The sequence below is a fragment of the Nothoprocta perdicaria genome, unplaced genomic scaffold (assembly GCF_003342845.1).
Source record: "Nothoprocta perdicaria isolate Ctin4 unplaced genomic scaffold, notPer1 scaffold_322, whole genome shotgun sequence".
NCBI lineage: Eukaryota > Metazoa > Chordata > Aves > Tinamiformes > Tinamidae > Nothoprocta > Nothoprocta perdicaria.
Window position 1 is genome coordinate 123,901 of NW_020455558.1, and position 27,659 is coordinate 151,559.

The 27,659-nt window shown below is 39.8% G+C and overlaps 1 protein-coding gene across 1 annotated transcript; it reads left to right on the forward strand.

Annotated features, from left to right (window-relative positions):
* Window positions 1-1,658: 1,658 nt before the first annotated feature.
* On the forward strand, window positions 1,659-26,818 carry UBA6 (ubiquitin like modifier activating enzyme 6). Its single transcript, XM_026043168.1, has 32 exons — window positions 1,659-1,718; window positions 2,655-2,749; window positions 2,981-3,009; window positions 3,590-3,684; window positions 4,211-4,322; window positions 4,951-5,031; window positions 5,550-5,672; window positions 7,543-7,666; window positions 8,707-8,810; window positions 9,553-9,615; window positions 10,642-10,718; window positions 11,117-11,183; window positions 11,358-11,501; window positions 12,071-12,138; window positions 12,416-12,494; window positions 13,392-13,472; window positions 13,850-13,927; window positions 15,261-15,442; window positions 16,036-16,141; window positions 17,195-17,284; window positions 17,401-17,481; window positions 18,104-18,232; window positions 18,783-18,834; window positions 18,937-19,000; window positions 19,894-19,963; window positions 20,635-20,706; window positions 21,641-21,758; window positions 23,506-23,699; window positions 23,808-23,935; window positions 24,903-24,990; window positions 25,339-25,433; window positions 25,918-26,818. Exons 1-32 carry the CDS (start codon window positions 1,678-1,680, stop codon window positions 26,051-26,053), a joined length of 3,066 nt encoding a protein of 1,021 aa, XP_025898953.1. The 5' UTR covers window positions 1,659-1,677; the 3' UTR covers window positions 26,054-26,818.
* The last annotated feature ends 841 nt before the right edge of the window (window positions 26,819-27,659 follow it).

Consider the following 27,659-nt stretch of genomic DNA (forward strand, 5'->3'; position numbering starts at 1 on the left):
GGCCCCGTGGAGGGGAAGGTGCCCGGTCCTCGGCGCCAGGCCCCGGCTTCGTGAGCCTGCCGCGGCGCTGCTCCGCTTGGAGTCCTTCCTCCCAGGAACGACGAGCCTGTGGTGAAGAAAAAGGAGAAGGAGGAAACCTCAGAATGATTTCTTCCCTCCTCCTTTCTCCCCGACTTTTTTTTTTTTTTAAAATATATATTTTTATTTCTGACCGCATCACACTTCTTTGTCTGAAGCGGACAGAGCAGGGGCTGCACGGGGTTTGTAGGAGCAGGTTACCACAAGCAATTGGTGGGTGATGCCATGAAGCTCTTTTTGCCGGCTCTGTTTGGCCATCACCCTCCAAGGAACCATCCCAGGGGAGCTCGTGCTGGGACGGGGGGAACTTTGGGTGTGCGGTGGTTGGCCTCCAGCCTGTAAAATAACTCAGCTTGGGATGTTTGGGGCGTACTTCCCTGCCTAGCTCCATCTCCTAGTGCCCAGTTGCAGCGCGATCCAGCCAGCCCCTCGGAAAACCCAGAGGGGCTCCAGACTTTCGGGGTCTGAAGGTTGGTCTGAGCAGTTAGGGGCAGCAGGAGATGTGTTTTGGAATGGATGCTGTGTGTGCCAGAGCCGTCCCTCAAGCAAAAAACACCCTTGAAAAAGCGAAAACGTTAACCCTCAGAGAGCATTACTAACAACTATGATGGGGTATCTCTTCGCATCCGTGAATCCATCCATGAAGAGAGACGGCTGTTAACCTTGTTTGCGAATCTCCAGGTTCAGAGGCTGTTGGTAGGGAGTTGTAAGAGGTCGTGCTGGAGCAGACGTGGGCTTGGTTGTGCTCGGTGCGTGGTGACGGTCACCGGCAGATCAGGGCGCCTTCCCTGGCGCTCTTCTCTGGAGGCTGCTTCCCAGGCTGCATGGCTAAGGAACAGTCTGCCCAGAGGCAGGGTTGCTTTTTAATCCTAGCGCTTACCCTGCTAAGGTAATTTAGCAATAAAAAGAGCGTCGCCTGCTGAAGGCCTTGTTAGTGCAAATGATGTACTCTTAAAATCCCATTTAACTCTTTGGCTTGATGTCTTGATTAAATGTTGCATTAATTCAGAGTTTATGGGATGACATAAAAAGTATTATTTTTTAGAAAGTATTCCCTAACTTATGCCTCACTTTTCAAAAGTATTTTCAGAGAGTCAAAAATATTGACTCTTGAGTTAGGCATCACGGTAGCTAATTTCCCGAGTATTTTTTGGTTAGGATAGAAATAACGCAGCATAAATAACTGTGCCTAGCTCTTTTGAGATCCTCATCTTCTCTTCCAAATAAGCAGCAATCAAGCAGATGAAAGTTGAACAAATTGCAGCTGGTAATCTGAATGGAAATTTTAGGTTTACTAATTCCAACTGTGGCAAATACAAGAATTAAATGTTGGAACTTCCCAGTGGGGCAGTTAATACTCTGTGTCTTCTAAAATCATCACCTGAAGGTTTGTGAGTTCTTGTCTTTTGGCTCCTGTGTATTTTAAATGCTTCAGTGCTGTTTTGATCTGTAGGTTTCTTAATGTTCAGAATGACTGTTATGTAACATGGCTTTTTGTGATCCTTCTGAAGGGGAGGGTACAGTCTGGGAAACTGCTTCCAGGATAACCATATTCTTTCTTTTTGTAATCCTTCTAGTGCAAACAAATTACATTGCAACATGGCAACAGATTCTATGGAAATTGATGATGCTTTATACAGGTAAGACTATCTACTTTATGTGCACTCCTGACTTTTCAGTGATATATATATATAAGTATATATATTATATATATTTATATAATACATATTTATTATATAAATATATATTTATAATATATAATATATATATTATATATTATATTATATATATATATTACTGGCCAATTAGTATTGGCCAGTAAAAAGCCCAGTTATATATTAGAGTTGAGTGAAGTTTGGAAAGCATCAGCAATGCATGTTTTTTGGACTGATGCTTCTGCTTTCTTTCTGACTTTCATTTGTTTGTCTTTTGACAATTTTGTCACGTTTCTGTCCTCGCAAACTGGTGGTAGATAAACCTAAGGGGACCAGATCCACACAAGCTGTTCAAGTCTGTGATTTTTGTTTCCTGATTGTTAACGCCTCATTTGGGATGTGCAGAAAACTTAAATATTCTTTGGATCTGTTTGGTCCTCTTCAGAGTGTGATCCTTTTAAGATGTCTGTGCCCTTTGAAAGTTCACATGCCCAGAAACCTGGCTGTTTTGCTTTGTTTTCCTAAAAAAGGAGAGCTGACCTGTCACTTTGTCCACTGAAGCTGCTCTTCTTGCTTTTTGTTTATGAGGCCTTTAAAAAAAATACATGTAACGGTTTGTTTCAATAGCTTTTATTATCTTAGCTTCAATAGCATTTATTAGCTTAGTATTTCATGATAATAATAGATTATCTTCAATTACTTGCTGAATGGAGGGCTACTAAGTATAGATGTGCATGTGTCACTAGTGGCATAATTGATCATCAGAACTTGATACTGCTGATTAGAAACTTACTGGGGGGAAGAAAAACAAGAGCAACTTAAAATTAAGAATGTTAACTTTCTTGAAATCACTGGGAATTGTGTTCTTATATTCATGAATTGATTTTTGTCTTGTTCTGATTTGATTTATCTTGGTTGTAGTCGCCAGAGATATGTGCTTGGAGACACAGCAATGCAGAAGATGGCTCAGTCCCATGTGTTCCTGAGTGGTATAGGTGGTCTTGGTGTGGAGATTGGTAAGTTTAGGCAACATTTTCTTAAGCAGACCCAAGTGTATATAAACACTACTGTCCCAGCATGTTTCTGAAGCTTACTTTAGACATAATATATCTTCGGTTCCTGAATGAAAATAAATATATATTTATTTCTTCTTCTTAGGAATGGCATGTTGTTATTGTCCACCTATAAAGAAGTAACATAGTTTTGCTAGAAATCTACAGCAGTCTTTCTTTTTTTCTTTCTTCCAGCCAAAAATATAATACTAGCTGGGGTAAAGGTATGTAAAAGAGTTTTATTGTATGGGAGTTCTTGGGGGGCGGGTGGGAGTTGCGTCTTGTGTGATGCTGAGGAGAAGCCTTCTGAGATATCTCATGTAATATATTAGCCAACTGCTAATAAGACATTGACCGATTTTATTCAAATTCTGGTGTACTAAGTAACACAAATCTAAAAGCCAAAGTATTCAAAATGTATGTCTTTTAATTTCACCCAGTAGACTTGGTTTGTGGCAGAATATTTTAATCCAATAAATACTTTTGTCCTGATACTAATTTTATTAGACATATACCCTTTAATCTTTTCCTTTGTGGGAGTGCTCTCGTTTACAGCTTGAGGTTGCAATATAATTGCAGTGTAACAAAAATAATTTTTAAGCTTTTTTTAAATGCTCTCACACCGCTGTAGCCTGTGAGGAAATGATTAATCAGAAGTTGATGAAGGTAGTGCTTATCCATGGTACAATGAACCTTGCTGTAATTCTAGTCCTCCAGCATTTCATGTGGGGCTTCATGTATCCTTTTGAGTACTGTGACCGTGTATGTTCCTTTTAGTAAATGCTTTTGCCTAACTTTTCTTAGGCTCTTACAGTTCATGACACCAAGCAGTGTACAAAATGGGATTTAGGGATCAACTTCTTCATCCGTGAAGATGATGTTACCAATCAGAAGAACAGGTTGGTGAAATCTCTGATGGGGTAAAGGGCTGAACTTGACTGGAAATAACAGTTTGAGTTTACTGGCTACAAAATGTTAACACACGTCAGGTACTCAAGAAACGTGGCCTTTGAGTACAGTGCCCAGATAGGTATCATGGGAAGTGTAGGTTGGATCTGGTACCCTGACCAAGTCCTGCATCTTGAGTCTCATGGTTAACAGATTTATAAACAGCAAATGCTCTCATGCAGATGTAGCAAGAGAGAAGGAGGGGTAGGTTGTATTTTTTTTTTTATTTTGGCTTCTTCAGCCAGCTGCATCAGACTAGCAGGCAGCTGTGACACCAGAACAGCGCTGAGTCTGCATGTATGTTGAATAGAGCTGTTTACCTCAGACCCACTAGGAATGAAAATGTGACCACATGAGTTGAAGTCACCGTCACCAACAGAATTCCCAAGGGACTCTTTTAGGTCATGCGTGGCGTGGAGTTGTCTTTAAAATACAATTTAGAAATGAATAAAAATTTGAAAGTTACCTTTCTTTCAGGGCTGAGGCCACACTTCATCACATTGCAGAACTCAATCCGTATGTCCATGTGGCAGCATCAACTATGCCGCTGGATGAAACCACAGATCTGTCTTTCCTAAAGCAATACCAGGTATGTGATTCTGTTTACAAAGAAACCACACAGGGGACTTTCCTCAGAACAATACCCACCCCTCCCTTGATATTTTTTAATAATTTAAGTCAAATAAATGAAAACAGACACATATATTTCGAGATGATGGTGAGAAAACAGATAGTTCTTGTCCTTAGACAAGTGAAATTGTCTGTTTGTTGGTTGGTGACTGTTGTTTTCTAAGGCTGAAACTGATTTTATGTCCCCAGTAGTGACATTTGTTGTGACAATAAATGAATGAGATCTGCATTTTTTTTATATTTTTTATTTCCAAGATAACGACTTTTTTTTCCCAGTCCCACTGCCTGGATGTTCAGTTTGTGTTTTGTGCTTTGCATTCCAGAGAGCAGGAGTGCAGGCTGTGCATGTGTTGTGTATGTATGAATCTAATGAAACGTGAGCAATTCTGTGGTGCGGTGAGGAGCTATTCCCATTGTTCCATCTGCCATCTTGATGGCTCAGGACTACTTTTATGCTCCTTGTAAGGAGGAAAACTTAGGGATTCAGGGCACCCAAATAACTGGCTGTTACTGCTGCTTTTTTTCCCATTGCCTGAAGATGTTAATTGCTCTCAGTGCCTTAACCTTATCTGTGTTCTTGTTGACAGTGTGTCATTTTGACTGAAGCAAGCCTGTTGCTGCAGAAGAAGATTAATGACTTTTGTCATGCTCAGCAGCCACCTATTAAGGTAATACAGAGATGAAAACCATGATTAATCCCTAAAGCAAGCATTTTGGACCTCCCTCATGTTTTATATAGAAATTGATAAAGCAGCTTGTGGGTCTTACACAGATAACCCTTTGGAGCAGTATGAATTTTGGGAGCATGCTGCTTTCAATGACCCTCTTTTCATCCCTGTTTCTGAATTTGTGCATGTATCTGCTAACTGGGTACCTTCCGTTTTTTCTCCATTATTAACCAACGACTGCTAATTTTGTTGTGAGAGATTGTGCTGAGACCAAATTTAAAAGTAGTAAAAATCACAGGGCAGCATATTGCTGCTACTCAGTTTTGAGTTGTCCTGAATGAAACAGTAATGCAGGTTCAATGTATCTCAGTAGTGCTTGGCCGTTTAGTCAGTCACCTGGGAGCATGTGATTAGTGTGAACCAGGGTTGAACTTGAACCTTCTAAGACTGGACAAGACTGAACGTGAGAAATGACTTCTTTGTGTCAGGAGTACTGATGGTTTTACTTTCTCTTGTAGTTCATCAGTGCAGACGTGTATGGAATATGTTCGCGTTTGTTTTGTGACTTTGGTGATGAATTTGAAGTGCTGGATACTACAGGAGAAGAGCCAAAGGAAATCTTCATTTCAAACATCACACAAGTAAGGGAGAGAAGTTTTTGAGCTGCTATAACTTTGCACTTTCATCACTTGTTACTGGCTACAAAACTATGTAGAGTGTTTCACTTTAGCAGCCCCCAAAACATCTAAAATAAGATCCATTTAGTATCTTGACCTAAAAGCAATCATTTCTACGTGCTAACACCATGAGCATAGTGAGGTCTCCTGCTCGTTACTTAATATGCAACCTAATAATGTTGGGGCTCTCCTCTTTTGGAAGAGAAAGAAATAGGGAGATTTGGAGAGGAGCAGGCGTAGCCCTTGGGATTGGTTTAAGGCTTCTGGGGAAACCCTGAAGTAGGTATGGAAATAGGCTTTCTTTTTATAAACACGGACTGCTTCAGGTATAGAGGAGGACTATTAGAATGATAAAGGGCATGAAGAACCTATTTTGAGAACAAAATTAAGAAACTTCATTGTTTTAACCTATGAAAGCAAAGACTACAAAAATATTATTGCTAGTAGTGCTACTGTAAAATGTTAGAGAGGATATCTCCTCATTCTTGTATTAGTGCTTTATAAAAGGGAGATAACAAGCTCCAACTCACAACTCTGGAAGTTTTTACTAGAGATGTGCTCATCTCGCAGCAAGTTGTTTATCTTATCTCCAGTCTAAATATATTAATAGCCAAACTAGAAGGGATTGTTTAACAAGTTGGATTTGATCTGAATTAAGGCTTGTGACGTTATGATCTGCATGGCCTGTTTTTTGGTCTCTGCAAAAAGAATGGAATACTCATTTGTTCCCATGAATTTCATGAACCATACATGGCTCTGCTTCATGGCTTGTGCTGATTGCCTGCCAAGTCAAGATAAAAATAATGTTTTTTTCCCTTTTGATTCTTAACTTGATATTTGCATTTAATGTTTGTGATCCAGGTGATGTCCTTATTTTCCTTGTTTTCTTGCAGTCCGTTTCTCTCTGGAGACCAGTGAATATTCCATGAGCTCTCAGAATTAAATGCCTCTTAGGTTTATGATAATGCAGCCTTTAGATGGGTGGAATTGATCAAAGTAATTTCTAGCCCTGAAGGTTCTGCCTGCTAAATTGAAATGGAAAATAAATTAAACTACCTGCAAGAAAAGCAAAAAAAGCAAAACAAAATCTGACAGTTGTTGCAGTCAAAAAGAGTAATTTATGTAACAGAGCAGCAAAAAAAGTGATCCTGTTTTCTTGTTGAAGCTTGTAGATGGATAATTCTCTGATTCATATGGCATCCTTTGAAGATAAGCTTGCTGATAAATTAGTTTTAATGGATTAGCAACCATGCATACAAAGACGTGTTTATGGTTCAAATTTGCTTTGTGATTCAAATCTTTAATTGAAGTTCCATACTACATGGTAGAAATCCTTGTCCTGGGAGACCAAGGAGGCTCTCTCTACAGGGCAGACTTGCTTGCAAATCTGCTGTCTGTCGTATGATGTGATTTGCACCACAAGGTCTTCCTAAAGAAACTCTCCTCCTGCAGAGGGGTCTCTGTGTGAGACTGCTGTCTATGAAAATTACTTCGTGAGCATAGTCTAGTTTGAAGTTAGAAACAGTACGTCAGTTTGCTACTACTATGGAGTAAAACAATCTGACTCTTTAGAACCAACAGTACAGTTTATTAAACATGCTGAGAACTGTGAAAGTAAAAATGAGTAGATTTGTTAGGAAAGCACAGTACAACTGAAAACAATTGAAGTGAAAACGGATTATCATAGGTAACTCCCTACTTAGGACAGAACCTAGGTAGTAAATGTGTTAGTGGCTGTAGTTTCAGCAGAAAAAGGTGTGTGTTAAGGATAAAGCGCAGTTCTTTCACACAAGACTCTTTTGCTCTTTCCTAACTTTCCCATTTTTGCTTTCAGTCAAATCCCGGGATTGTCACTTGTCTTGAAAATCATCCGCACAGGCTTGAAACAGGGCAGTTCTTAACCTTCCGGGAAGTTAATGGAATGTCATGTTTAAATGGATCCACACACCAAATAACAGGTAAACTTGGTACTAACTTTTTGTATATGTGTTTATTTTTAGCCTTTTAAATTCACTGCAGTGCTAGTTACTGCGGAGAGAGAGAAGTGTTGGATTATGCAACCCATGGTGCATTTGCACACGCACAAAAAAACCAACTCCTTCTGTGTGGAGGTCATCCTAGTGTTATCTTAATTCCATTTCCATCCAAAAAAACCCACTTTTCCATTTCCTGCTTAGCAAGCAAATGTGAAGAGCTGGAAACCCTTTATGGTTACTATGCTTGATTTGCTGACCAAATTATTTGGAGCAAAGTGATTTATGCTGATGAAGTTATCTGAAGGCCCTGGTGTTGTAGTTTGGGCTCTGCTTTTCAAAGCCTTTCCCCCCTGCTCTCCCCCCAATCTGTTTTTGTATTTTAATGACATTGTGGTGCAGAATAAAAACAAGACCCTTGAAATATGTGGCTGAGTCTGCTTTTTCTGAGCTACTTTGGTTTGTTTTAGTAGTGCAGATGCCAGGCTCTATTCCTTCTTCTTGAAGTCCAGAGTTTGGTTTCCATTTTCAGGTCCTGAGATTTAATCAACAGAACATTTGTTTTGTGATCCTGTTCCTTTGACTGAATTTGATTTAAATGGCTTAGTTGCACTGCAGGGCACCTTTAGCCTTTGCAGTTCTAGTCCCTGGGCTAAAATGTTATTCTGAGCAATGTACTGGGTGCTGCTGTGATCAGCTGGAAGAAAAGCAGTGATGATTTCATGTTTGTTGCAGAACTGTGGTCATAAGAAGTCTTGTTAAATCTGCTGCCGCTTTTTAAAGCTTGTTTCATAACCCATCATGTGAAACTAAAGCCGTAGCCCAGAACCTCCCAGGGAGGGACAATCTTGTTACAACTGGGAGGATCAGCTACGCGTGTGATTTCAGTAAAAGCTCTGCACTAGAAAATTGCCATATAAAAACATGAGCAAAAACCTCCCTTTTTCATATATGGATTTGTTGTATGCATGGAAATTGTTTAATCAGCCGTTACTGTCACAGTGCTTGTTCTCCTCTGTCTTTAGTGGTGTCGCCTTATTCCTTCAGCATTGGTGATACGACAGATATGGAGCCTTACTTACATGGAGGCATAGCTATTCAAGTGAAGACACCCAAGATGTTTTACTTTGTAAGTGGTTTGGAGGCAAAACCAGTTTCTTGGGGGTGAAACACAGTTAAGGAATGGAAGCACAGTTCAGCTGTGGTTTGGCTATTCATGGTTTGGTTTTATACTGCCTCTTTAGGGAAAGAACAGTAATGCTGATTAATAAATGGCTTAGAATATAGAATATTTCACTTTCAAAGTTACGCAGAATTGTAGAGATCAAATCAGCCCAATTTTGTGATGTCCTGGCAGCCTTCATGAAGAAGAGCCAGTTAGATGACATGTATAATGCTTGTTTATTGAAGAGAGAAGTTTAGCCAATTAAACCAGAAGTTGAAGAAGGAAGTTACATGCAGCTCTCTGCGGCTGCCTGTGTAAACAAGACTCAAAAGACTTTAGATCCCTTGTTGTTCCAAGCGATTCCTGAAATGAGCTTCCCCTCCAAAAAACTAAGCAGCCCCGCACTTTGGAGAGCTTGGGGAAGGTCCCTATGCTTATAGTGACATGCCTGAAAGTTGATCTGCTTTTACCAGCTGTGCTAGTTACTCTATTAGAAAATTTTACTTACCAAATTGGCAGCAGCTTACTGTTTTAAAGTGTCTTTTATCACATTAATAATAGAGAGAATAACAGAAAACAAAGTATCAGAAGAGGATATTTGATTCTCAGTCTCTTCAGCATGAGTGTTGTTTTGTCGTGACTGTCACGTTCTTAAGTGAGCGTGTGATTATTACGAACTCTTTTTTTTTTTTTGCTTTTGTTCCAGGAACGGTTAGAGAAGCAGCTAACTAATCCAGCATGCCTCGTGGCAGATTATAGCAAGCCTGAGGTAACTGGCTTGTGGGGACTTGTGTGCGACTGTTTTAATGGTGTAACTACATAGAACATAATCTGCAGCTTTGTATGTGTAAAAATATGCACCTGTAGCTCTTTATTCTGTAATAGCTACATATGAGTTTAAAGCACCAAATCAGAGGGGAGGTATCAGTTTGTGTGTGGTGCCACACTGGAATCCCACATCCCATTAGAAGCTTTTTATCCACAAATTTCACTTTTTGAGGTGCTAAGCTCAACTGTCTTTCTAAATGTATTATTTCAAATCTCAGGTTTAAATAACCCCTTAATTCAGGGGAATATAAATGTAGCAAATGACACATTTACATCTATGCTGAGTGACGTTTGGTTGATAAAAAGCACTCTGGAATCAAAGCCGATTGAAGGGAAAAGATCAATCATAGGCTGGTTGGAGACTGGAATTAACAATATGAGGATACTTTCTTTTTCCCCTTTGGAAAAAGATACTGAGAGGTATTTTTTAAATCCAAAAGGAATTTAGCAGTATTTGCCTTTAGCACAGTTTTAGTAATTTATTATGGACAAGCAAGAATTATAAATTTCTGGCCCACTCGTATATTTAATTAAACTATGCTTATTTAATAATTTTAAAAATTGTTTTATTTTTGTGTAATTATGTTCTGTTTTGTCTTTTTAATCCATCTGATCCCTAATGCTTGTCTTTGGTATTAAGATTTGTCGAAATGGGATGTGTTCTAATATCCTATTTAAAACAGTCTCCATGTTTTCCAGTTGCAGGACACAATTCCTTTAGAGGCATCTTAGCTGGACTTGGTCAGAATGGGTGCTGAGTATGTGTCAAGGGTGCTATTTTACAACTGTGTAGTATTTTGATGAGTAGTGGAAGGTATTTCAAATCAGATTTTATTGCTCTTTATTTAAAAACTTCATTGGAACTGTGCAGTTAAGGAGCAGAGGCCCTGAATGGTAGCAATAGTTCAAAGAAGCAGTAATTTTTGTTCAAATAAGCAATTATTTTTGTTTGTTATTGTCTTGACAGGCCCCCCTGCAGATCCACATTGCCATGCTTGCATTGAACCACTTCCAAGAGAGCTTTGGCCGCCTCCCGAACATTGGGTAACGCAGCAATCCTGCAGATCGCTCTTTTATTGTAGCTGTTGAATAGACGTGTGACATAGTGCCTGCTTCATCCAACAATAGATGACACAGAACTGAAAACTTAAAATAGTTTCCTGGATGGAAAATGTCACCCTGTGCCCATCTGAGTTTGAAAAAAGGCTTTACTAATATAGTGGTGACACCTTCTGAACCTTGGTAGAAAATAAAAGATGAGATTCTCGTACTTGAGCTAAGCTTAATGTTTAGAAGCATGTCTTTCACATGCACCATTAAAGCCAGTATACATTCTTAAACTCTGCTGTTCATGTCCAAGTGTTTTGTTCATGGATGACCATTTTTCTCAAAGGGATCTAGAATTTTTAAGCGATCATTATTGTTCCCTCTCTGGTGTCTAGATGCCTTCAGGATGCTGAGGAGATGCTGAAAATAGCCATGTCTTTAAGTGAAACACTGGAAAGCAGGGTGAGTAGTGAATAAGCAGCGTTATGATGTGCTCATTTACCTCTCTAAAGACCATGTTTCTGTTGTTGACTCTTGCTGGGTTGGCTGGTTTCTAAATACAGAGTTGAATGATATGAGCACTGACTTTCTTGGGTGGAGGGATAAATCTGTTATTATTGTGTTTTATTTTTTCAGCCTCAGGTGAATGGAGATGTGGTGAAATGGCTCTCTAGGACTGCTCAGGGATTTCTAGCTCCTCTGGCTGCAGCAGTGGGTGGTGTTGCTAGCCAGGAAGTCTTGAAAGCAGTAACAGGAAAATTTTCACCGTTGCAACAATGGGTAAAGCTGCTTTTCTACCTTTATTTTGACAGTGAGATTGTGGATGAGTGGCAGAGACTGTGTGCAAGTGGTACATGAGCAAACCAGCCTGAGCACTAGCTTTAACAAAGCATTTGAGACCAAATGTGTGGCGTACGTGGTCAGTGAAAGTGCACGTTCACACCTGGGATCCAGGCATTGCATTCAGCCTGCTCTGAGTTAAAGCAAGCATCAAGCCACTGCACACAGCAGCAGTGCTTTCATCACCCCAGATATAATGACAAGAGTGAAGTTATCTTAAAAATCGTTCAGTCCTCTTGAGGAGGTCTGAAGTAGTAATGTGCTGCTCACAATACTCTGAGCTTGTGGCTCAGACCTTGATTAGCTTTTCCCCTTTTAGTCCAGACACTGTTTCCTGTCTTCTAAAAATGTGTAATGAATTCCAAGTAACAGAATGCCGTATAGTCTTCCATAGGCAGTACAGACTTGGTTCTTTAAATTTCCAGATTTGGCTTTATACAGAAAATACTACATTATTTTTCAGCTAAAGCAATGTGAATGACTTCCTGATTTTTTTCCCCCTCTTACAGCTATATATAGATATGTTAGACATTGTTACGCCGCTAGAAAAGACAAACTGTGAAGAATTTCTCCCACGGTAAATATAAATACAATCTGTTGTTTTATGTACTATGTCTGATTCGCACGCAGGCTTTCTCTTTATTTATTTATTTTAAGTTAATTCAGTGTAATCTGATGGAAGGATGGGTTTCTCAGGTGAGAATTTATTTGTCTTAATTCTGAGCATGGGAGGAGGAGGATTTACAGGAAGACTTAGTCTGATTCTCTCAGCTCACATCCGACCGCATCAGTGGTACTAACCTGATAAATGACAACTTGCTGCTCTTCTGTTTTTGTTCCCTATGCTTGCAAAGGGGAGATAGATACGATGCCTTGAGGGCTTGCATTGGAGACTCTCTGTGCCAGAAGCTGCACGATTTAAATGTTTTCTTGGTGAGTATGACTGACCTTGTTAGGCTTTGAGCAAATACTCTTTTGCCGTAGCAAAGTATTATTCCATCCCTGCTGCTCGTGTCTCTCTCTGTCATTACTGAATTTCAGGGGCTTTCCCTTGCCTGCTTAGGTCCCTTTGAATGGCAGCCCTGCTCTCAAGCAGCTGCTTTCCCTGCATAAGGATCTGCTTCATTGGTGAATGTGATGAGGGCACATTCAAAATGGATTTGAGTTATTAACCAGGATAGATCCCAGTGCTGAGAAATTTTCACTTCTAACCAGCTTGCAGGTAGAGTACGAATCATAAACCCTTTGAGTCAGCCAGTTTTTCACCCATCTTTTAGCCCACCAATCTCCCCCATAACATCCCAGCTTGGATACGAGGATACAAAGCCTGACCAAAACGAGGTTCCCCTCATACGAACCTCTAGTAGTTTTATCGTAGAGGGCAGCCAGCTTGACAAGGATGAATCACTATTTGTGAATCCACACTGGCTGTTCCCAGGCACAATCTCGGCAATTGTAAGTTTAGAAACGACTTGCAAGAGGGTTCCCCAGGGATTTTCAGGGAGAACAAAGTAGGGCTGATTGAGGCTGTAGTTCCCCAATTTGTGCTGCTTATTGCAAGCGACTCTAACGTGGTCCCTTCTGCAGTCACTGGGAGGCATCCTGCAGTCACTGGGATGCATTTGCTGCTTCATAGCTACTGGTAGTTCTCCCCTCCTTGATCCTGCAGCTAATTCCTACCCATCTCTCCTTTATTTGCAAGTAGCAGATCCAGAATCATCACCCCTAGCTGGTCCTAGTATTAAGCTAACCCACCCTGAATTGCTTTCATAACTTTCACGTAGTGGTTTGCACCTACATTTCTGACTCCAAAAATGTTACTGTCTTTAGGTTGGCTGTGGAGCAATAGGCTGTGAAATGTTAAAAAATTTTGCACTTCTCGGTGTTGGTACTGGGCAAGACAAAGGATTGGTAAGTTGCCTGCACCAGTTGACTTCACTTTACCCAAGAAATGCTATGTGATAAAGATTGATTTCTTAAAAGACTACAAAAATGGTTGTTAAAAGTTTATTTTTGCCGTTGTTTCAGGTTAAGCTATAGGTAGAGGGGAAATGGCTTCAGCTTTAAGTAGAGTAAGTGTGTAACTAGGAATGGAATAAGCTTGTAGTAGCTTCGCTGTGCGTAGATTTTAATCAGCCAACACTGGTATAGGCCGAGGTTTTAGCTACAGTGGATGACAACAGCAGTGTCTGGTCTTGACAAGTCTCTATTGGATTTTGTGAGGAGTACTGCTCAACATGACACTTAAATTATAACTCCAGCTTTTGCTTTTGCCCTTCCTGACTTAGGTTACAATTACAGATCCAGACTTGATAGAGAAATCCAACCTCAACAGGCAGTTTCTTTTTCGACCTCATCATATACAGGTAGGCTTTCTTGTCCAATATTTTTTTCTGTGCTCTTGTTCTGTTTTCCTGTCCTCTACTTCCTCTGAGAGTTCAACTTGTGTGTGCTTCTGTGCAGAGGGGGCTTTACAGCTCTCATCCAGTATCGTTTTAAACACTACCTAGACTGTTGGTCTCTCTGTGTTCCCCTTGCAAATAAGGAATCAGATCAAAGTGCTGTGTTGCATAAGAGGCTGCCATTAGTTAATGTGCCTGAAATGCTTTATTAGACCTTTGAAATTCAAGAGGAGGGAAAGATGACAGTGCCAGCAATATCCTCGACAGAAGAGCTATTAATGGAGCCTTGTGGAAGTGTTAGCTGGATGCAGAAGCCTAGATGTTTTTGAAATGCTGTTCTACAGCTTTGATTCCTCCAGGGCCAAGATGTCTGTTATGGTGAGCTGCAGTTTAAATCCCATGTTTGTATGGGCTCTTGATAAGAAATATATCCTGTCTCAATTCAGTCTTCATTAAACAGGTAAATAGCTTGAGAAAAATATGTACATTCAGTAAATGGGTGATGCAGAAATGGTTAATCTCTTACAAGCAGAAAGAGATGCCAGTACTTGGCACAGCACCCATCTGGACAGCAGTTCGCCAGCCCACAACCCATCAGCTGAATTCTCTTCTTGCTCTTTAGGTCTAGCAAATCTGTCACCAAGTTACATTTTGGATTGTTAAATGAATGAAAAGCAAACACTGCAAATTTAACAAGCCACAAGGTCTGGAGTTCCTGTGTCCTAAGTGCTGATCTATAGGTACTCAAATATAGGTTTTTAAAAGGGCTAGAAATACGAGTTAGGTTAAGAACTCAGTTCCAGTCTAACGTTAGCTTAGAACCCTAGCTAAAGTTTTTGGAATATTAGCTTTAGATCATGTGAAATGTGTTGCTGCAATGGAAGTGCTTGTAGGTTTGTAATCTCTGTGCTGCTTGGACTTAGTCGCAGTAATTAGTGGTTTGTCCTTTGACAGTCCTGAACTGCTTCTTACGGCATTTTGAAAGTGTGAGAAGTAGCGTGTGGCACCTGTTTCAGTTACTACAAAGAGAAAGTGCTTAAAAGATGCAGCAGCAACGTATCAAGTATCTGACCCACTAGTTCTTTTTTAATTAGAATTAACTACGTTAATAAAACATTTGTGAGGGAGCGATGTTCTTTTAAAATAGTTTGTTTTGCATGACAGCGTTTCCATAATAGGGAATTGTTGCCTGATCAGCAAATTAAGACACTACTTCGGTAACCTAGATGTTAATTATCCTAATAATGTTTTAATATGTACATATATATATATAATTTATATATGTTTATATTTTTAGAAACCTAAAAGTTATACGGCAGCAGAAGCAACTCTGAACATCAACCCTCACTTAAAGATTGACTCATATATTAATAAAGTTTGTCCAGCCACTGAGAACACTTACAGCGATGAATTCTACACCAAGCAAGATGTGATTGTGACAGCTTTGGACAATGTTGAAGCGAGAAGATACATTGATAGGTAGGTAGTGGAAAGGAAGTGGGGCTTGCTTTTGATTTTCTAATTTGAACTCCCCTTACCTGTTCCTAATTTGTCTGAATTGCAGGTAGTTATGAGATTTGATAGCCATTTTCTTGGATTTGTCTTTGATCCTTGAGAAGGATGTTGGCAGCAGTCTGGGGGAAGTAGAGGGCTTAGTTTCATGGTGGAGAGAAACTGTTGTTGCTCTGTTGTAACTGTTCACATGTCCGAGAGCCTCAGAGCGAGCGCTCCATAGAAATGAGAGGCTGTAAAAGTCTTTTGAGAAGGTGAAAATTGTAATAGTCTTAAAGTTGAGTTATTTATTCTGAAAAGTAGATACTTAGACTTGACAATTATGGGAGTGTAAGAGAATGATTAAAACTCCTAATCCAAAATAGAATTGACCCAAGTGGTGTCCTGATCTAACTAGAAATAACTCTGTATTCCACATCTTTGGTTTCTGAGTCTGATGTGAGCTCTTCATTACTCTGAAAGCACCTACATTGATTTTTGGTGACCCTCTGGTACGATGTACAAGTCAAGACTAGCGTTTGCTCTGCGTCCTGATTGTCTGTCATGTCTGTCCGTGCCAGCCGCTGTGTAGCGAACCTGCGTCCCCTTATAGACTCCGGGACGATGGGAACTAAAGGACACACAGAAGTTATCGTGCCTCATCTGACAGAATCCTATAACAGTCATGTAAGTATCACTTGAACATCAGGTACCTTCCTTAATTAACCCCACAATATCCTCTGATTCTTTAGGATCTTTTATGTACCCCTCTAAAATAAGTGGTCTGTTTGTATTGCAGCCTGATTTAGAAATAATTATTTCCTTGATTTACAGACTTGAGATAAGATACCTGTCACCTAGCTGGTGGCTACACCTAGACTAGTAATTAAGAGCAACTGCAATATAAATCATGAAGCACAAAGCTTGGTAGCTTCTCTTTTGAATATGGGAAGAGAATGAGTTTGTAATAAAACCTCTTGTGCTTGAAGTGACACCATTTATTTATTTATCTGCTTGAATATTCCTTAAGGCTAAGGAAAGGTGCTCTTTCCATGAACTCATGTGCTTTATGGTAACAAATTTGGGTTGTTATTGTGAGTTTGAGGAGCCTATCCTCTCACGTATTTAGGAGATGGCTATTCAATAGAATTTGGGTGAAATAAGCCCTGATTCTCATGTATTTTCAATTCATTAACTTTTTATATTCCTTAAAATCTCCCTTCTAAATTAGAAACCAGTCAAATGAGGGGATTGAAATCTGTTTTTGTGCACGTGGGTTTCCTTCTTAACCCATGTTTTGCCAGGAGAAAGACAAGCCTGTGGTAGGCATTAGTCTGTCTATCTCCAAGGCTGCATACCAGTTCCCTTAGAATCGGGAAGGGAGTAAATAACTCCCAAACACTTGGTGTATAATCTCCTTGTTTTAGCCCTTATGGGATGGCCTTTTCCAGCTCCAGTTGTATGATGGTTCAGTTTTGCTTTTCACCCATCCTGTTACCTCTCCCTGACAGTTTGGTGAATGATATTGAGTTTAGGTAGTTCTTCATAAACAAGAAGTGACATATTAGTATTTATAAAGCAGATTTGGTTTTCAGTCAGTCCATTAACCTCATAAATATGCTCTGGTTTTGTTTAACATCAGCAGAATTTCACACCTAAATAATCTGCAAATTCTTGGTGTTGTTGTTAGCAGTAAATTTTAATATGCCTGCATTTACATGCAACTCTCTCTAAATATAGCGGGATCCACCAGAGGAAGAAATACCTTTTTGCACCTTGAAGTCTTTCCCAGCTGCAATTGAGCATACGATACAGTGGGCAAGAGATAAGGTATGAAAATAAGTATACTGGCTGTTATCCTAACTTACTGTGCATTTGAAAGGTGGGGATTCCTTTGTGCTTCTTGTAAAATACCATATTTGTTCTTTCTCCTTTTTTTTTCCTAGTTTGAAAGCGCATTTTCTCACAAGCCTTCCTTGTTTAACAAATTCTGGCAAACCTATCAGTCTGCAGAAGAAGTTTTACAGGTAGGAGTAAGTTACTGTGATAAAATACAGAGTTTTAACTAAAGCTGTATGGAATGTGTTTCAGTTTAAGTTCAGTGAGAATTTTGGGTTATTTTCTGATTTGCTTAGTAAATCTCAAGCCTTATTTGGCAAACTAATCAGTTGATCTGTCATAGTATTTCTGTCATGTCTAGTAAGTAAGAGCTAAAATCTTGTGTGTGGACTGCTTGTCTAGCTTATGTGCCTTCTGTAAATGTATATTGAAATACCAAAAATACAGGGACACTGCTAGCTAGTGTACTAGGAAATAGTGGATATTGAACTAACAACTGAATATACATTCAGTCAACTGGAAAATCTCAAAGGAAGAATCACTTTCAAGTGATACGGTAAACTTTATTGCTTTATATTTTCCCTGGGAGTCTCTAATGGGTCATCATCACTAGGACTGTCTGGAAGGGAGAAACAAGTAGACCATAACACTTGGGGAAAATCCTGGTGGAAGGGATCACGTAAAGGTTAATATTTTACAAGATAAATTTCTGTTTTGCCTGTAACTTAGCAAAATGGTTTTTTTACTGTGTAACTGGGTTGTGTGGAATTTTGTCTGTTTTAACATACTCTTGTTTTCTTTCTTATCTAGAGAATAAAATCAGGAGAGAGTTTAGAAGGCTGTTTTCATGTTATTAAAACACTTGGTAGGAGACCCCGAAACTGGACGCAGTGTGTGGAATTAGCAAGAGTAAAATTTGAGAAATATTTTAGCCATAAGGTATGTAGGTAAGACCTGAAAGTGAAATGATGCTTGATTGATAAGGATTAAAAAAAAAAAAAAAAAAAAAAAAAAGTTTCCCTGGTAATTAGGTCCAGTTTTTTTGCACGTGCTTTATCTTCTCTCCATAAATAATGTACCTTGTGGTGTTCTAGAGAGACTGTGTTGAGCTTTATAACCTGGTGGCAGCGGACCTGGCAACTCAGGCTTAGTTACTTATTCATCAGTCTTAGTGCAAGTGTTTTGCCTTTTTTTCTGACTGCCTGATGCCGGGGATAGAGGGAGCGTTGTGAACGTGTCAAAGATGAGGTGATGTCGTCACTCTCCTGATGTGGATGAAGGGACCGTGGTGTCTATTACCACTTACATTTTTAAGCTCTCCACCTTGACGCAGTTTTTTTTTTCTCACTCTAAATTACTTCAACTCTGCAATTGGAATGTCCTGAAAGCTGTTAGAATTTTTCAGTTAGTAAGAAGAAAGCTTATTTTAGAGTGTTTAATGTTAATCTATGTTCGACAAATAACTAAATCTACTCTGCTTTTCCTCTAGGCTCTTCAGCTCCTTCATTCCTTTCCCCTTGATACGCGATTAAAAGATGGAAGTGAGTACAGATATCTATTTGTGCTTCTTGCAAACTCATGGCCATGGAGTGTTACTGTTTCTGATAGCTTAGGATTTCATCTCGGGTCTGTTTTCTTACCAGGTTTGTTTTGGCAGTCGCCAAAAAGGCCACCTTTTCCAGTGAAGTTTGAATTTAGCAATCCCTTGTAAGTATGATCCTGCCACTGGGGCTTTTCAGAGCCTGCTATAAAACTCATCACACAGCAGTGGAGAGAGTGTAAGGCTTTATAGTACTAGAAGTTGGAGGAGGTTCCTTGGTGGTAGGGATTTGTGTGTGGTTTTATGCTATGGTAGACTGGGTAAATTGCTTCACTTTGACTGCAAGTAATTTAACTTTGACTACCATTGGAGAGGAGGGTGTTAGGGAAGTTCTGCCAGTAGCCGACATGAGGTTGGCAGATGGGCCCTTTGCTCATTTACAGCGGAACTGGACAGCTCCTGAGCTGTGGTCCTTGTACACCCCTCATTCCTCCTGCTACTATTGTATCATAAAACAGAGGATGTGCCAAATTAAACTGACTACCTAAAATGAACAACTGGTGGGAAGCCATTTCTCCTTCATCGAGATTTGGGTCTGATTCTGGATACTTTGGGCGTTATGGATAATTTAAAAGCTTAGTGTGATTGATGCATCTGAAAGCACTCTGTCTTGCATGCCTGTGTGTGCCTTGAGGAACTGCCCTCATCACCATTTTTAGGTTGCATAAAAACAGATTATTGGAAGTATCAAAATCTTTCTGGGGTGAAACTTTATACTGACCATGCTGATCTCTTGTGAGGGTTTGCAGTCCTTTTCTTGACTGCAGAGTTTAAGGAAATACAGTTTGCTCCAGATTAAATCCCTCTTTAGCTCCTCAGTTTTGGGGAGGGCTTCTGAATCTACAGCTGCTATCTGTTTTGGACTCTGTGTGCTCTGAACGGCAGCAATTCTATTCCTTGGTGCATTTTCTCAAAACCTGCCTAAATGTGACCCAAAACTTCATATAAGCAATAGAAGTGGGAGGGAAAAATAAAACAACCAACCCTCTCTTTCCTTCAGGCACTATGCGTTCATTGTGAGTGCAGCAAAGCTCTTTGCAACAGTGTACTGTGTTCCTTTCACAGAAAAGGTAATCCATATTGTCACAACGTTACATGTGCATCTTGTAACTTGGGTATTTGCTTTCGGTGTATTGATTAAAATGATTCTTAAAATATTCTGTCGTTTAGAACCAGTTCTTCTACGACTGTTAGGTTAGTTGTCTTTATCTGAATTCCTAATGAGGAAAATAGATAACTAACATAGTAAATGATTTCATGCCAGCATGAAATAATTTCCAGCAAGCGTGGAACTCACGTTCTTATTTTGATGGATCTGTTTGCTGTGTATTGTAAGAATTGAACTGAGAGAAAATATCCCTAAGGCCTTTTTGTTATTTTTGTTTGAATTCCAGTCTACTGATGCTTGGATAAAAGGCAATACAGACATTTTTAATGGTAGATGATATTATTTTAATTTTGATTTTTAACTCCAGTGCCCATTTTGACATACATGCCTATCAAAAACATATAAAATACATTTTGGTGCAGAATATAAGATGTATTTATGTTTTGCCAGTTCTTACTTTTCATAGCAAAATGATGATAAGAATCTTTATTCAAGATTACACTTAGTTTTCCTCGCCTGAATACTTCTTTTTTTTTTTCTTAGTTTGGGTTTTTGAAATACTACTGGGCATAGAGTCACTCTGTGGAAAGGGTTGAGTTGATGAGCATTTAAATTATTTTTCTTTGAAAACAGGATTTGTCAGAAGAAGTTATTTTGAAGGTAATTTCAGCTGTAAAGGTACCAGAGTTCAGACCCTCCAATAAAGTAAGTTTTTTCTAAATTAATTTTAAATAATTTTTTAATAGAGGAAGGAAAAATGTCCACATGCCGTGCTCCAGGCTTGCTACTAGTTCTTACATTAATACTGTTCAGAAATGGAGACGAATGAAAATGTTACTAGAGGAAACAAGTGCCATGCAGGATTGCTTTAATTTTATGTAGCTAAGATTTCCGTGCACTATGTGTGGAATACAAGGTGAGTTTTTGTGAAGCTCTTACAAATGAATTTGTGTGTTAGCTTTTGCCCTGTACAATTTTAAATCTATAGGCTTTTCTAGGCCTGTACAATAGTTTTGGGTGTTAGTGAAACTACTAAAACCACTTGAAAGCAACTTCTAAAATAATCCTTGCGCAGTGCCAGTTACTTTGTCCTTTCTAGAAACTGTTAAGAAAGTATTACAGCTTAAACATTTGCACTTGAAATGTTCAGTTTGAAGTATCAAGGTTATTGTGCAGTGGCTAGCATTTGTCATCACTTAGAACAACTTCGTTGTTAATTCTAAGTTAGTTTCATATTTTTTTGCCCTTTATTAATGCTTGTCTCCTGGATGCTTGCCTCATGAAACGAAACTAGTATTCTGACTCTGTGCTGTTGCAGTGGGCTGCAATTGGTTCAACTATATGGCAGCAAAGATTAATTTGTAATTCTTGGTCTAACTCTTGAGCACTGTGGATTTGTTTGCATACAGGTGTGTTGCACTGCATATTTCTGGAAGATATTTTAAAATGGTGTAATTAGAAGAGAAATTCTTAAACCTGAAGCAACTGTGCAATTGTCATTTTATTGTATTTTACTGTAGAATATATTTAGAGGGAAGGATTTGATAGGAAAGCAGGGAAGGCACCAAATCTGTATGCTTTACTCTGTGTAGCAGAAGCATAATGTATTTAATTACTCAAGCAATGTGTGTGCTTGCAGGTTGTGCAGACAGATGAAGCTGCAAGGAAACCAGACCATATTCCAGTCAGCAGTGAAGATGAAAGAAATGCTATTTTCCAGCTGGAGAAGTCTATACTGTCCAATGAAACTTTGGAAAGTGAGTAGTGAAAATTAGCTTTATAGCTTAGTAATGGCCTGTAATTGTGCTCTCTGTAGCTTGAAACTCAAGACTCTGAATAAAGCTTGTTCAGTAATTCTGCCAAAAGCAGGTAGCTGATTACTAAAGCTCTCTTGAGTGCCATTGCAGGTAACTCCCCGTCTTGTTTGACGTTGCCCTGTACTCTTTATCTCTGAGATAGAGAATCCTAAAATTTGCAGCTGTTATGCATAAGTACAGTCATGATGACTGTGAGCGGGCAGCAGGGCACTGAGCTCTAAGGAGGGGAAAGATCCCTCAGAATCACAGAATGGTTGAGGCTGGAAGGGATCTCTGGAGATCATCTGGTCCAAACCTACTGCTCCAGCAGGGTCTCCTAGAGCATGTTGACCATGGCTGTGTCCAGTCAGCTTTGAATTTCTGCAAGGAGGGAGGTTCCACGGCCTCTCTGTGCAGCCCGTTCCAGTGCTCACTTGCCCTTGCAGTAAAGAGATTTTTTTTTCTTATGCTCAGACTGAACTTCCCGTGTTCCAGTTTGTGCCCATTGCTTTTCACTCTGTCTTAAAAGCAAAACTAAGCACAAACAAGGCATTTAGTATCTCTTCATTCTCTGTGTCCTTTGTCACCAGGGTCCCTGCCCTATTCAGCAGCAAGCTCACATTTTCGCTAGCATTCATTTTGTTACTGGTTGTGTTTATAGAAGCCCTTCTTGCTGTCCTGGACGCATCTTGACAGATTCAACTGCAAACGGGCCTCCCCCTTCCTAATTGCATGCCTGCATACTCAGAGGGCATCGCTATATTCCTCTTAAATAGCCTGTTCTGGCTTCCACCTTTTCTACGCTTGCTTCTTCTGCTGGAGTTTAGCCAGGAGCATCTTGGTCGTTCATGCAGGTGTCCTGCCCTCTCTGCTTTGCTTCCTGCTCGCTGGGCTGCACCACTCGAGTCTGGAGGAGGTGATCCTTGAATATTAACCACCTCTCTGGAACACCTCTTCCTTCCGGGATCCTATCCCATGGGATTCCCAACTAAATCCCAGAGAATCTGAAAGAAGTTCTCGTATGAGAAGGCTGAGAGATTTCTTACAGGAACTGATCTGAAATTATCATAGTTGTGAAGACTAATACACTTTTGTCAGCATCTAGAATATATTAAAGTGTGTGTGTGTGTTTGCCAAAGGAAAAGGTCCCTGAGCAACAAGTGCTTGGGAGCATTCATAGCTCATGACCACAGGGGAGACAGATTAGCTTGACTTTAACCATCTTCCCCATGCTAAAAGCACGTGGGCTTTTAGTTACCATGGGTTAACTTACCTCAGAAGAACAAGTAGTGAAGATAATCTGTCTGTGTGCCTGAGCTCATAGTGAAATGACTAAAGACAAGCAAGGCTTACAGAGGGAATTATCAAAGGTGTGAACTGAGGAGACGGAAGAGTAAGAAACGTTCACAGATTAGTCCGACATCTGTTCTTGGTGTTGCAAGGCAAATAAATTCTTCCGTCCTCACTGATGCTTCTCTTGCGGTGTTCATGTCTAACGACTATTGGCATTGGCACTGGGCAGGATATTTTCCCCTTCTGGCATGGAAAAGCATGTTAGAATTCCTGCACCAGGCTCCAGTACTTACATTTTTGGGCTTGTTAAGGTGTCCTTTTCTACAGCTTATATTGAGGACACCTTCATTAACGACTTCTGCTTTTTTCTGCTTCTGCTTTTTCAATAACGCCTTCTGCTTTTTCCCACGAGCAGGCGACTTGCAGATGAAGCCCATCTCCTTTGAGAAGGATGACGACAGTAACGGGCACATAGACTTCATAACGGCCGCGTCCAACCTGCGAGCCAAGATGTACAACATCGAACCGGCAGACCGCTTCAAAACAAAGCGCATCGCTGGCAAGATCATCCCCGCGATCGCGACGGCCACCGCGGCAGTGTCGGGACTGGTGAGTGTGAGCGTGGGTGCCTGAGTTCGCAAGCTGAACTCGTGAGATGAGAAGCTTCTGCTGCTTGTGTTTGGGCCTGTGGAAGCGGCTGATTTGTGTTTGCTGCAGGTTGCGCTGGAGCTCATCAAAGTCGTGGGGGGCTATGCCGCCGAGGCGTACAAGAACTGTTTTCTGAATTTAGCCATTCCGATAATAGTCTTCACAGAAACTGCTGAAGTAAGAAGAACTGAAATAAGGTAGGAGGAGCAATGGTGCTATCCTAGAAAGCCAGTGTTTGATCCTTAGTGTGACCTTATCTTCTTGAGTCCCAACTCATATAGTCCCAACTCATGTGTTTGGGGTTGGACTAGATGATCTCTAGAGGTCCCTTCCAACCTTAACCATTCTGTGATTATCCCTGGTGCTGAGTTTGCATAGTGTTAAATCCAGACAAGCATATTAAGGCCCTCAAATAATGATATTTAGGCCTTATTTGCTCATACAAATGCACAACAAAGTGCACAACAACTGGGATGCAACTGCATGGCTATGTTCTGGTTCAACACTATAGATACATAGCTGTTCAATTTTGCATGTTTTCTTCCCCTTTTTTTGTCCCCAGTCACAAATCACTTACTGCTTGCTATCAAACTAGATTATCTATTTACTATAGACTACTAAAAGTGTAACTGATACTCTTTCTGATATTCTTAGAACTAGCCAAGTTGCCTCACACTGCACAGCTCAAAAACTTCTAATTTGGAGAATGTAGCACATGCATACATTCTTCTGTCCTAATTTTAAACCTGGTGGTTTTAAGAAGCTGGTTTTGCTTTCAGTGGAAGCTGTTTCTTGCCTAGATTTTTAGAGGCTAGTAAGATAGACACGCAACAGTGTTATTAATAAACATCCTGTATGCTCCCACTGAACACACTTCTTATCTTGCTCAGTGTAAAGCCTATTTTTCAGTAGGTCTGAAAGGCCCCGTAAATTTATTGCCGTTTTGTGAGAGTTAAGAGCTTTAAGTTCAAATGTTTTATGTTTAGCCAGATCAAATGGCAGGAGAAGTGGCAGCAGAGAGGGAAAAGATGTTTTTTTTTTTTTTTTTTTTTCCTCAAGGGAAAACAGCAAGTCACCAGAAGAGACAGTAAATCTTCAATATACGTTTAAAGGAAATGCTGGAGTTCACACTGTAGAGTAACAGTCTTTTTCTTTTTAAAATAGAAATGGGATATCATTTACAATCTGGGACAGGTGGACCATTTATGGGAAAGAGGATTTTACTCTCTTGGACTTCATCAATGCTGTCAGAGTAAGATACTATCTATTGTACTGGTTTACTACAAGATGAAGGGAAAGATTTTGTTGTTGTTGTTTAGGCCTTTGTAAAGTTATTGTTGAAACCAGAATAATTCTAGAAAAAAATAATACCAATGGTAGCATTAGTCTCTCAGTAAACATGTCTAAACCTATTTTAAAATCCTTTGCTAATTCCATTTATTTAAATGTATCTTTTTAGACTGTCATCTTTTATACATTAGCATTTTTTTCTGGTTAGGAGTTGGTGTTTTTTGAGTAGCCAGCTCACAGTATGAGAGCTAGGTGGTTCTGCTGGCTTGTGCAGATCCTCTTCTAATATGTTTTAATTTGTGAATTGCAGGAGAAATACGGAATCGAACCCACTATGGTTGTACAGGGAGTCAAAATGCTTTATGTTCCTGTGATGCCAGGTCATATTAAAAGATTAAAGCTGACGTAAGTATAGCGGAGCAATGGATTCGGGGATGTGACTACACCTAGGGATTATGTTGACCGGCTGGTGGTCCTCTCTGTGGAGAAAAGGTATCACAGCTGCTGTTGGTGGTAGACTGGGAGTCATACTTGCAAACCAGAATCCTTCAGCAGAGGCTGACTTTGCTGTGTTCCTTACTAGGAAGCTAAAGAAAGCTCATGCAGGTGAGGAATCCCATATTAGTGTGGACATTTTATCTTTTCTTTCATATGGAGTACTTGTTAGGAATCAGTGAAATCAGTCTGGTGAAAAAGTAGCAGTCCAGCTGCGGTGCTTCAGGTGGAGTAGCAACCTGTGATTCTGGGATTAGTAGAAGGCTCCTTCTCCTCTTTTAATCTGAATGTTGGACTTCATAGCTAGGAGTAAAATCCATCTTAATCTGGCACAGATTTCCCCCCCACACACTTCTCTTGCTATCTTAACAAACTGTTCTTTGTTTCCTTACAGGATGCAAAAGCTTGTGAAACCATCTGCTGATAAGAAGTACGTGGATTTGACGGTATCGTTTGCTCCAGAGACCGATGGAGATGAAGACTTGCCAGGGCCACCAGTGAGATACTACTTTGTTCAGGAAGAAAATTGATGTCACTCCAAAAAGTCACTCCAGGACCATTTGTTTTGAAGGGAGTGTGCTAATTTTCAGCTATTAAAGGTGGTACTATATATTTCTTTTTGGTGAAGCCTTAATTAAAACAAACGGTGAAAGTCAGTGGCTTGCACCGAAGACAAACTGGATTTATGTTTCATCTGCTCCTGCTTTCTTCATGCCTGTTTCCTCAAAAGGATGATTGGCCATTCCATGAAATGGGATGTCCAGTACAGTCCTTACGATAAAGACAAGATTTGTATTAATTTATGGGAAGCTGAAGAAGAAAATAATTTATTAGGTTCACCCTTCTTCTTATCCCCGCGTGCAAATTAAGCGTTGAAGGAGTGAAGTGCAAAATTGGGGAAACTGCTGTTTTATGATATTTCTGGTGTTCCGAGAACATCTTAAATCCATATGCTGTATCCTTCTAAAACTAGAATTTCAGCCTTGCCATCTACACGTGAGAAATAATCCATCCAAATGTCTAAAAGTGGCACTGGGAAGCAGATGAACCGTACTCATAGCAAAGCTCAATGTTAGAGCAGCTCTTATGTGAGCCTTAACATGGAAGTGCTGAGGACAGGTCTTGTGCAACAAGATTTAAATTGCCACAGCTCCCCTGAAGCCAAGCAAGCCGTGCTAACTAACTGCAAAGAATCTGTTTAATTGGAAATAATTAAGGATTAATTTTGCTGCTGTGTTGAGGAAGAAGTATCTCTGTCACAGTACAGAAGTATCTGTGACAACACCTGATTTTTTTTTTTTTTTCTCTAAACACTGGAGCTGATTTTTTTGTTTGTTTGTTTTTTTTTCCTGATGAGAATAGAGTGAAATGAGATTAGAATAAAAACCTACTGAACTGGAAAAGCTTTTAATTTTCTTAAGCTTTGGAAATAGCAAATGCAGAGTATTTTGATGCAGCTGTTAGGAAAGCTCTTGGCTGCTTAGAATAATTCATCCTTGTTTATAATTTATTAATGTTTAAGAATCTTTTTTACATTCAGTGAGCAGTATAGGTCAGTATCTCTCTCTCTCACACACACACACACACACACACACACACACACACACACACACACCCCTTTTTTTTTTCCCTTCTCAGTTAGGTCAGGAAAAACAGCCATTAAACTGGGCACTGGGACACTAAGACGCATGGAACTGAAACGCTGGAATCAACACAGTTATTCCAATATTTGGGAATTAATCTTATGCGCAGTGTATCTTCTGGAAGGTGTATATAGTTTTGCAGTCATTGTATATAGGTAAAATTTTATAAAATAGTAATGCTGCTTTGTAAACTACCTTACTTTTTAGGAACCTGTGTTAGAGAAACATTTGGCGGCAGGAGAGGACCACCTTGAGAGTAGTGCAGAGAGGCACAAACTGCTGGTGAGCTACTGCTTCTAAATAGCAACAGAAACATATTTCCCTGTGGCAATATTATAGTCTAGGATCTAACTGAAATCACTGATTACTGATATATTTAGGGCAAATCAAAAGCACCATCATTTGTCAAAATTAGAGGGTGAGAAACTAATGAAATTTTGAGCAAGGACGCTGTGGTCGCCAAATGGCTGATCAAAACCAGTGTTCATGTTTC

Bases quoted from the DNA above. Each gene is read 5' to 3' on its own strand.
- UBA6 (XM_026043168.1), top strand. From the start codon at position 1,678: ATGGCAACAGATTCTATGGAAATTGATGATGCTTTATACAG. The intron at 1,719-2,654 runs GTAAGACTATCT...TCTTGGTTGTAG, and splicing joins ATTGATGATGCTTTATACAG to TCGCCAGAGATATGTGCTTG. The intron at 20,707-21,640 runs GTAAGTTTTTTC...GTGTGCTTGCAG, and splicing joins AGTTCAGACCCTCCAATAAA to GTTGTGCAGACAGATGAAGC.